The sequence below is a fragment of the Centroberyx affinis genome, unplaced genomic scaffold (genome assembly GCF_046629955.1).
Source record: "Centroberyx affinis isolate AG114_WGS23_722 - 3 ecotype Tasmania unplaced genomic scaffold, CSIRO-AGI_Caff_v1 ptg005066l_1, whole genome shotgun sequence".
Classification (NCBI taxonomy): domain Eukaryota; kingdom Metazoa; phylum Chordata; class Actinopteri; order Beryciformes; family Berycidae; genus Centroberyx; species Centroberyx affinis.
Window position 1 is genome coordinate 153,715 of NW_027282500.1, and position 10,696 is coordinate 164,410.

At 40.0% G+C, this 10,696-nt stretch overlaps 1 protein-coding gene across 1 annotated transcript; it reads right to left on the reverse strand.

Annotated features, from left to right (window-relative positions):
* Positions 1–844: 844 nt before the first annotated feature.
* LOC139666622 (dispanin subfamily A member 2b-like) lies at positions 845–2,967 on the reverse strand. The gene is made up of 2 exons (XM_071545909.1): positions 2,660–2,967; positions 845–2,247 (listed from the first exon to the last, which is right to left on the reverse strand). Exons 1-2 carry the CDS (start codon positions 2,861–2,863, stop codon positions 2,077–2,079), a joined length of 375 nt encoding a protein of 124 aa, XP_071402010.1. The 5' UTR covers positions 2,864–2,967; the 3' UTR covers positions 845–2,076.
* Between the last annotated feature and the right edge of the window lie 7,729 nt (positions 2,968–10,696).

Below are 10,696 nucleotides of genomic sequence, written 5' to 3' on the forward strand. Positions count from 1 at the left end.
TTAGGGCCCCTAGAGTGGACAAATAAAGGCAAACGAGAAAATATCTTTCCCTACATCATCAGCTTAAAGTACATGCCAATGAAGTTTTATGACTTAGAAGTCATACAACAGATCAATCTCTCTGCGTCTGATTTCTTAGTATGTTGCTTCGTTGACTGCTTGAGGTTTAACTAGGGCAGAATCAAGCCAGCTTGAAGGATAACCTCTAGCCACAAATTGAGCATCCGTTTTACACGTAAAAACTGACTGAAGGGAAGACTTCTCTTAAGTGGTGTAGTATGAAAACTGGTTGAATGTAAGTAGCTGTTTTTATCAGTTGGTTTCACATACAAAGGATGTGTAAAAAGATCTGCCTTGTCTGGTGAATTGAGTGTCCAAGAAGTTAAGTCAGAGGGTGGAAGTCCATGCTGAGTACTTTGTATACAAGGAGTTGAAATACTCATGAAAGGCAGCCAAATCTGATTGTAGGCAGTTGAAAATGAGGAATATATCATCTATGTAGCGGAGATAGAACATGATGTTAGAACTGAAAGGATTGTTAGAATGGATGTATTTATTTTCCAAGTAGCCCATAAAAATGTTTGCTTTATCAGGGGCAAAGGTAGCCCCCATGGCAGTCCCTTGAACCTGTAGATAAAAATTTGGAGGGAGGGATTATCTCTTTCTTCAAGAAAAAACTTGAGGGCCTCAAGACCGACTGTTGTGGGAATGTTGGTTTATAAACTAGTAACATCTAGCGTTACCAAAACAACGTCCCTTATTGATTTCCCTTAATAAATCCATAGCAATCACAAACTAGGAGATGTAGATAGGAGAAGCAGACAAGTTAATGAAGTATTTTTAAGCAGCAAATCATTGAGTCGGGTGTTGCATGAGTTGCAACTATGCCTTGAGAGCACCAAACATCAAATTTGCCGTTCTTTTCTTCATGGAGTTCGTGGACCCAAAACATTTCCCCATGTATGGTCCACACACAAATGACAAAAATCAAGAAGACCCAACTAAGGCAACCTGCTTTGACCTATGCATGATTTTATTCATAGAGGAGACACCGCCATCTACTGACCAGTAGAGGTAACTGTCACAGATATAAGTGAATAAAACTGAATGGGCATGCGAAATGAATGAAGTCTATGAACATTGTACCTCCAAAAGGTCTTCCTTACAGACAAACCAATAGAAGCTTAAAGAAATAAGCTGCAGTTTGGGAAATAATGAGTAACAATATTTTATTGTCCTTTTGTCTTTTAAATTGGTCTTTGTTTTTATTGTGTTGTTATTGGTTTTTGCTATTTTGATTGTACAGCACTTTGGTCAACTGTTGTTTTTAAATGTGCTTTATAAATAAATTTGGATTGGATTGGAATGGATCAGAAGGGAGGCCACTTACAAGAGTCCCTGTGATCTGGCAGTAGCCTAACTCACTTACAATGCAACACCTTTTTTTTTTTTTTTTAAATCTGATTTTTTTTTTGTTTTTTTTGTTAGAAAGTTGCATTGCAAGTAGCAGAGTACAGGAGTTTTTTCACTGTTGAGTCTGCCTTCAGTGTTCTTTCAAAATATAATCCGTTAAAGATTAATGCCTACCAGATTGAAATTGTAATCAGACTATAATTATGAACTAGTGTTAGCATTATCTACAATCAGGATGAAATATAATTTCAACATGTGCAAAATTATGCCCCTGTCTATAATCACATTATACATCCTGTTACCCTTAAAAGTAGCAGACACAGAGGGTTAGGAAGAAGACATTTATTGCACAATCAAACTGAATGCTCCTCCTCCTAAACAGAAATCAGCATGACAAGCTGGAGACACAGACCTCGACCTGCGGGACACCTGGATTCAATTACAAACTCTGGTGAATATATGAAAACTGGATTATAAACTACCATGGCAGTCTTAATGTTAGGGCTATGTGTTGCATTCTTGCAATGAATATTTTTGTACACCAATAAACAACATAATACGGTTGTGTTGAAAGATAGTGTGGAAAAAAAACAGCAAAAATAGTTGTAAAAAACAAAAGGGCCTGTGTGCAACAAACAACACAGAGCCATGTTAGCTCAAGCACTACACAAGACTGATAAGTCGATGCAAGAAGAACATGATCCTGTCGTTAAAGACGAAGAAAAGAATGATCATGATGACCGCCAGGATCAGGGCGAAGATGTTGAGGCAGAGGGCGATGGAGCCGTGCTTTCTGGCGGCCTCCAGGTCTCCCGCCACCTTCCTGTCTCTAGCCTGGAAACACAGCAGGAAAGGTTAGCGATTCCCAAGGCGGAGTCCGAGGACCAGGATTATATAGTCTGCGATTCTTCATTCGTTTTTATTTTTATGTAGTTTTTGTCAATTTCTGTTTAGTTTTAGTAATGTAAAGTTCAAAATTGGATCATTCAAACTAGACAAAAGCGTCAACAGTAGCTATGCCACTGAAGCAGGTTTTACGCAGCCAACCAAAGTCCAATGTCCAGGCACTGCTGAGAAATACAGCACTGAGTAAAAAGTGTGACAACATGCCCCTCTCCCCTACCCTGTCTGGTGCATGCTGGCTCTCAAACACACATTACCAGAAACTAAATGAAATCCAATAAATAAGAAAAACGAAAGCAAATTAAGTTATCTGTCCTTATATTAAAAGTGATAAACAACTTACCTTGATTGAGTAGCAGAACGCGGCCAACCCGAGGCAGAGGGGGTTTGCGTAAAGGAGGCAGCAGAGGGACCAGATGATGTGGTCCCGGGGCATCGGCTCGGTGCGGTCGATCCTCACTGTGGTGTGCTGAGCCACCGCGGGTCCCTCGTACCTGCTCTCCTTCATTGGAACAAACTCTGACTCGTGATATGTCGGAGGCTCCATCTCGGCTTTGGGACCAGAAATAAGGCGGAAAAATGATGTGCGCAGTCTTCAGACACCAATTGAGTTGGTGTTGGTGCGTCGACTTTCGACAAGGCAAGTAGAAAAAGTTGGAGGAGGTGTGGCGATAACAGTTCCAGTAAATGTGCATGGCGTGGGTGTCAACAAGTCCCAGTCCTTGGGAATTCCAGTACAAAACTGCATACCGTGTGAAACGACTGATGGAATGATTACACAATACACTGAATATGGAGACATCTGTTCATAAAGTACAATGATGAGGTGAATCCAGATAAAAACCATTATACCTTATGCCTGTGTGCCGCTGTCTGTAGTTCCTTTTGAAGCACATAGACTCAGAAGTGTTATTTCAGGAAATGGTAGGGGGTGGCAGTCGGGATTGGACCGTTTATTGGATTTTGTTATATTTTTTTAAACTTTGATATAGGCTACTCGATTTTGGACCAGACAGCGAGACTGTAAAATCAGGCATGCAGTCTGACAAACAGCCCACTGAAAAAGAAAAGAAAGGAAGGGGTTATGTGAATCTGATTTCCTCCACTGAGGCCAACTGTAAAATTGTAATTCAAATACCTGTCTTTGACCAACCGTCATGCGCAGATAAGCTCCAAATGGTTAAATCCAAGAATTAAATTAGCCTAGTGTTATGAAGTAATGTGGATATTGAAATATTTTGATATATTTGGTATGTTGATTTCAAGCCAAGGAAGGACATTCTGCGGAGCCCCTCCAGGTGACATCTCATGTTAATAAAACAATGTGTGGCCCAGGGCCGGTTTTAGCCTGCTATATTATGGTGGGCTGGTAGAAATAATAGGTGGGCAACTTGGGCGGTAGGTAGCCCAGAGGCAGAGGGCCCAAGCCTTTATGGGGCCCTAAGCAGAATTTGATTTGGGGCCCCCCACTGCCTTGGCACCGCCAATACTATTGACTATTGTCAATGCTTGATCATTGCACACCTACTGTAAATCTAACACACCCATTATCAATTTTATTAGTTGTAGCTGTGTTCTTACACCATACCAATGTCAGCCTGGCATGTTTTTACCCTTCTATGGTTTTTAATCTTAAAAGGTAGCAAACTCACAAGAGTGGTCTGGTGTTAATTTGCACTTTAATATTCAAAGTGATACAGTACTAAGTGGCATACTGAACGTGGTGTCCTGAGAAGTAACAAAATAAACCAGCAGACAATGCCTAAATGGTCTGTTATTCTTTTTTCTTTTAGGGTTTGTTACCTTGTAGGGCTATATTTTTTAAAATAAGGAAATTAGTTTGGTTGTACTGTTCAGTAACTTGCAAAATAGTCTTAAAAACCAACATGAAAAAGAATCCGTGGATCGTGATCCTGCCTGAAAAAAATCGTGATATGATATTTTTGCCATATCGCCCAGACGCCCACCTGTAATGCAAACATACCTTTATCTTTCTGTTTTTTCTCATCTTCTGTTTTCTTCTTCTTTCTTTTCTCTGCTCCAGAAGGATATGTCCTTTTTTGCAACATTACTTTTTTGCTGCATCGATGCAGAGGAGAGGACTGTAACCTAACGTTAGTCTGACTGACTGTGCTTGCATCAAAAGTGCATTGCGCGTGAACGTGACACCAGCTCTGACAGAGGCAGCGGGAATTGATTAAACCAGTAGTATTAGCTAGCCAGCCCATTAACATAATATTGCGTTTTTGTATGATTACCATTGACATAATATATCACAAAAAAAAAAATAATTAAGCGCTCTTGGGGGCCCTAAGCAGCCGCTTAGTTTGCTTATGCCAAGTCTACTTGGTTGTCTTATTTTGCTATAGCAGTTCAGCAGGGATGTGCAGAGAGTTCTTCAGGGGCAGGTGCTCAAATGAAAAAAGGGGCATCTGCAGTGTCAAACAGTCTGTGGCATAATCTCTGTGTTTTAGGAGTGCAGTAATGCGGTGTTGTTATCTCCCTTTACTTTACTCATCTGTTATATTTGCTTTCATCTCTTGTCTTTCTGTCTGTCTCACTGTCCTCTTCTTTCTCCCCCTCATCTCTCTGCATTTCTGTCTGCCTGTGCTAAATATTAAATACAATAAAAAAAATTAAAAAAATTAAAAAAAAAAAAATATATATATATATATATATATATATATATATATATATATCTTGATGAATACTCAATTATCTTATTATATTTCTATCATAATAGTACAAGCTTCAGCTTGTACTATTATGATGCTCTCTAAACAAAATGTAACAATCTTTATTGGATAGATTTTAAGATAAAGTCACTAAATCTATTTTTTTCCTTGCATGATGAAGGTAAGTCAGCTGCCCTGCCACCGTCTGATTCCCCAGTCTGCCTCTCACCTGTTGTCTAGAGTCCCGCTAGCTGCCCTCTGCTTTACTTTCTCTTCGCCCTTCTTGCTGTCGAGGGCGTCTTGCAGCCTTGCTGCACCTCTCTGTGCTGTCAGTCTCACCTGTATCATTACATCGTTACATTACAGCCTTTGACATTATTATCTAGGTCTACTCTGTTTTACTGCTCAGCAGCTCCTGGTCCAGACTGTCCTGCTCCTCCTCAGGACGAGTCATTTTCCTTCTTTGAAATTATAGTACATATTGAGGGAGCAAACATTCAGAGTCAGAGTTAAAAAGTTAATATTAACATTATCAGTCCACTCAGTGGATACTGACTAGCAGCTATATACAGCTAATCTGCTAAACTCGGAAACCCAGCTGTATTCCGCAGCTCTGGGGGGCTGGGGGAACGACCACGTGAGAAGGACAGAGAAAGGGGCAATGCACTGCACACTGTGCAAACAATTCATTTGTGTTTTGCAGTTGCTCAAATACTTTCATTAGTATCGCTACAATTTATTAACTATTCGGAAAATGCCTAAAATAAAATAATAAATTTAGATCGGAAGGGGCATTTTGTTCAATTAAGGGAAAAGGGGCAGGTGCCCAAGCACCCATAGCCCCCCCCCCCCCCGCACGTGCCTGCAGTTCAGTATTGAGTCTAGCACACTAAGGGTGTTTTTTTATGCATTGTTTTTTCACTTAGAAAAAGGCACAGATCCTGTACAGACCCACGGCGCGTGTGTTCAATTCAATCCAATGCACTGAAGCATTACGCCACGGTTATCGGTTAAATAATTCCACTAACCACTTAGATACCACAGGTGACAACGCTACCTAACGTTAAAGTTTATAGGGCAACGGAAGACATGGATGTCTGTAAATTGACAGCGAGGAGTGGGGCTCTGTGTGGGATTCAATATGGCATTATCAGTATGGGACTCAATGTGGCATTTAGCCCGTAGGCGAGAGGCCATCTCTTAGTCAATGATGCCCTCTAGAGGCCATCTCACAAAGCGACATCTCACTAAGCGTTACCTTACTGACTGACTGACTGAATGTCTCACCTGAATTTGCCTCCTGATGCCCTTGGCTGCGCCGTGGGAAAAAGCATTTCACAGTAAGTCCTACAGGAACCTTACAACACATAACGATTGCATGCATGAAATCATTTGAAATGGAAAATGTGGCGGTAAGCAGCAAACTTCAGTATTCGGCAAAGAAATAGCCTAGTTGATTACGGGCAAAAACAACATTTGTTTAACCTGACGTAACATAACGTGGATAAAGAGCATTCGAGTCAGTGTATGTTTTTTTAAATGGTTTTATTTTAACTTGTCTATTTTCCGCGGCTAGATGAGGTGTAGGCCTATCGCTCATCAAGCCTGTTAAGGTGACATACAAGTGGCAACTGACTTGACACAGCAGAGGGGATATGCTCTCACAAAAGCAAAAACAAAGCGGGACCAGTGTTTCAGGAAAACAATCACACCTTGTTTACCCAGTCTACTTGCTTTAATAGAACAATGCGTTACATAACATGATTTATTCTGTTTCAAAATAATAATAATAATGATAATAATAATAATAAACCAATTTCAGCTCTGGCCACTTCATATATTGTACAATCAGTGTAGTTTTTACACAGAATTCTGGATATTTAGGGAACAGAAATGAGCAGAAATTTCTTCATGTATTGATTCTCAGAGTTATCCATAAGAGTCTACTACTGACAATGACCCTGATGAAGACCTTCATACATATTCATACATAATACATATTGCATTTGCCATGCAAAATAAAGGCATTTTAATTTTGCACAAACCCTACAGTGTGCCTTGGATCGTTTTTGAAGGAGACTTGCATTTTACATTTTTTATTGAGACCATATTCCAGTCATGCAATGAGCCCTTCACAAGATGGAATAAGCACAGTACACCTGAAGTATCCAAAGAGCACCTGTACTGTATGTGATCACCACAAAGACCCAGCAGCGCTTCTACTCCATTGTCTTCACGTTCAGCAGGACTGTGTTTGGGTGAGTCCTTTGGAAGCAGCTCCGTTCTATCTGAACGTTTTTGGGCATCTTCAACATGGCCTTGAATAATACATTTTTCTTTACAAATGAACAAGGCAAAAACATAACTGTACAAGACTCCCTGTTAGACGGACAAGCCAGTGGCCAAACAAGTGATGTGCGCAACTTATATCTCAGTCTGAGGAAACTCCAAGAAAAGGAGAAAAAGTTGGATTTACACACAATCACATTATCAGACTACTGGAGGGAGGAGATGATCCAAAGAGGATTACGCGTTAAGAAATTCCCGTCATTTGGCTATGACAATGTTGAATTCAAAAGGAAATGGGAGGACATCCTAAACAAATGCTCTCTTGATTTGATTTTGTTATTAATTGAAGAAGCTAAGCAATAGAAAGCCGACCTACAATCAGAAATAAATGAAATCCAATCAATAATAGATTCCATTGATCCCTCTGAACAAAAACTTCAATTTGATAACAAACTAAAAGAGGAGATGGAGAAACTAACAAATTTATTGAAACGGGACAAACTGGCCAAATTCCGAAGGGATCAAAATGATTACAAGGAGGGCAATGTGTATACATGGACTCAAAGATCTACCCGACCCCCTCATAAGAACAAAAGAGCTCATTCTGTCTCATTCAACCTCCCCACTAGTGATGAGGATCATGAGGACGATAATCCCACCAACGCAACAAACTCTGGAGACGAGATTGATTTTTTTACATCACCAACACCCCCGACCCAATCGAAATGAAAAACGAGGAGAGGGAGGAGGAAAAAGAACGGGACAACACAACAGAGGAGGACAAACACAGAGACCCTACACATGCAGCTTCCATTGGACGCCGCAGCAAATGTGATCAGCATCTCAGGTATACCCCTTTCCAAATAATGTGTGTCAGCACTATCTAAAGGACTAAGCTATGATCCAACTTACAACTTGCAACTTTCAGATTTTACAGAACTCTGCACCTTAGAGTCTGGTATAACCAAAATCCAGGTAAACTACACTCAACAAAGTCAAGGGGGGCACAGAGAAAAAAACGTATTCAAACCCAGATCGACTTTTTCTCCCATCAGTAACAATACTTGTCTGAACGCTTTCACTAAAACGGTATCTCATGATGTAGAAAAACTTTTCCAGAGTGACAAATGATCAGCTAGATTCAACCTCACCAAAGGGGTATCACAGGCCATAAACTGGCTAATGAGCAATGATGATGTCATTGTAAAGAGTGCTGACAAAGGAGGGGGTGTGGTCGTTTGGGGAAGTACCCAGGATGTCCAAGAAGCACACAGACAACTGAATGACGCATGACTATTCTCGACACAAATCCGTTGGAGGACCTGCAATGTCAGTTATGGAAATGCCGAATGAGGCAAAAGCAGAACACTGGATTACAGAGAAAGACTATGCTTTCCTACTAGAAAAAAATCCTAGACTGCCGTGTTTCTACATGTTGCCAGTTCGATTCATAAAAATCTGTCAAATCCACCAGGCAGACCTATCATCAGTGGAAATGGCTAAATTCTGGAACCAATTTCAAAATTCACTGACCACCATATCAAACCTTTTGTTCCAAACCTACAGTCTTACATTCAGGACACAACCCAAGTGTTAAAACAAAATTGATTAAATAAAAAACATCAGAGATGCATACATGATTACAATAGATGTGGAATCGTTGTACACAAACATAGATCATAAAGAAGGTTTACAAGCTATGCTGCAACATATTCTACAAATGAGAGATGAGTCAGTTCCATTGAACTCACAAGATGGACATTGGAGAATGATGTATTTCTCTTCCAGGAACAGCTGTACAGACAGTCATGAGGCACAGCAATGGGCGTGACCTATGCACCCTCTATGCCAACCTGTTTCTAGGAATGTGGGAGGAGAAATTCATTTGGAGCTCATCCAACCCCTACTTGGACAAAATAAAATGGTTTGGATGCTACATAGACGATCTAATATTCTTTATGCAATGTGAAGAACATGTAGTAGGCTACTTGAATTTCATAAATATTTGAACAATACCAATAAGAGCCTGAAACTATCTTTGGAATACAGCAAAAAGGAAATCAATTTCCTAGATGTGAAAATCACAAAAACAGATGATGGGGACTTACATACGACTATCCATCGAAAAGCCACTGATCAAAATATGCCTACAATCTTAAGGGCCAATAGTTTCCATCCAAAGACTCTTACAGACAACATTCCATTTGGCCAGTTTCAACGACTAGGACATATTATGTGACACAGAGGAAAAGTTTGTGGACATGGCGAACCGCTTCATTGAACGAGGATACAAAAGAAATAGAGTGGAAAAATCACTTCAAAGAGCTAAGTCCTTAAATGGAAAACAGTTACTCCAAACCAAAAAGAAACCACACCAGTCTTCAAAAATATATTTTGCGACGCAATACAGCGAACAAGCATCTCAAATAAGAAACATCATTAAATTTCATTCTTTTCTGTGAAATATCACTTCGGGAATAATATAAAAATTGTATTTTAATGTAGGCTATGGAACTATTGATGGTTAAGGTGACTGTGTAGTCAATATGCGTTTGTAGTTAGTAACAGAAAAATGTGGACCAGGTTATAGACTGAGGAATTCATCATGTGTTCATAAGGAAAGGATTAGGTCCACCTTGACTTGGTAGCCACATTATATCTATCTTCTTTTTAATGATTTAGGTTTACCCCTGCTCTTATCTCCTCTCTCTCTTCTTCACTTCCTTCCATCCCCCTTCCCTCCCATTTTCTTTCTTCCTTCTTTCTCCTTTCTATTGATGGTATCACTTCCTTGTTTTTTGACCAATAGGCTTGCACATTGATAGAGAACCATCCTCCTACTCGTGTAACACAATATAAGTGTGTAAGCTACTGCTGACAATGACCCTGATGAAGACCTATGTCGGTCGCAACGCGTTGGTCATTTTAAATACATATTGCCATGTAAAATACATGCATTTTAATTTTGCACAAACCCTACAGTGTGCCTTGGATCGTTTTTGAAGGAGACTTGCATTTTTTCATTTTTTATTAAGACCATATTCCACTCATGCAATGAGCCCTTAACAAGATGGAATTATCCATAAGAAGTTCACAAGATGTTGGCAAATGCTCAGCAAATCATGAAGTCAGGTGGTAGCTGCGTGAGTTCCAACCATGCCTTGAAACATTTCCCCAACACCTGCATCTAGGGTCCACTTAGTCCTTTCAGTATAGTGGAATCCTTGAACTTTTCCATGTTTGAACTTTTTTCGATTGCCATATTTCTAGAAGTTACAATAAATCCAGGAAACTAGCTTAGTGCTAGTTTCAAGGTAGCCGCCTGTTTTGTCTGTGAAGCTGACCAATATAACTGTAACAGCTTCACCTGCCACTTCACCTCATTACCAAGCTGTGGATGATTAGGTCTGATGCAC

Excerpts from the sequence above, each read along its gene's own strand:
- LOC139666622 (XM_071545909.1), bottom strand. The coding sequence starts at position 2,863 with ATGGAGCCTCCGACATATCACGAGTCAGAGTTTGTTCCAATGAAGGAG. Across the intron at positions 2,248-2,659 it reads CGTTCTGCTACTCAATCAAG|GCTAGAGACAGGAAGGTGGC; the intron begins GTAAGTTGTTTA and ends CTGTGTTTCCAG.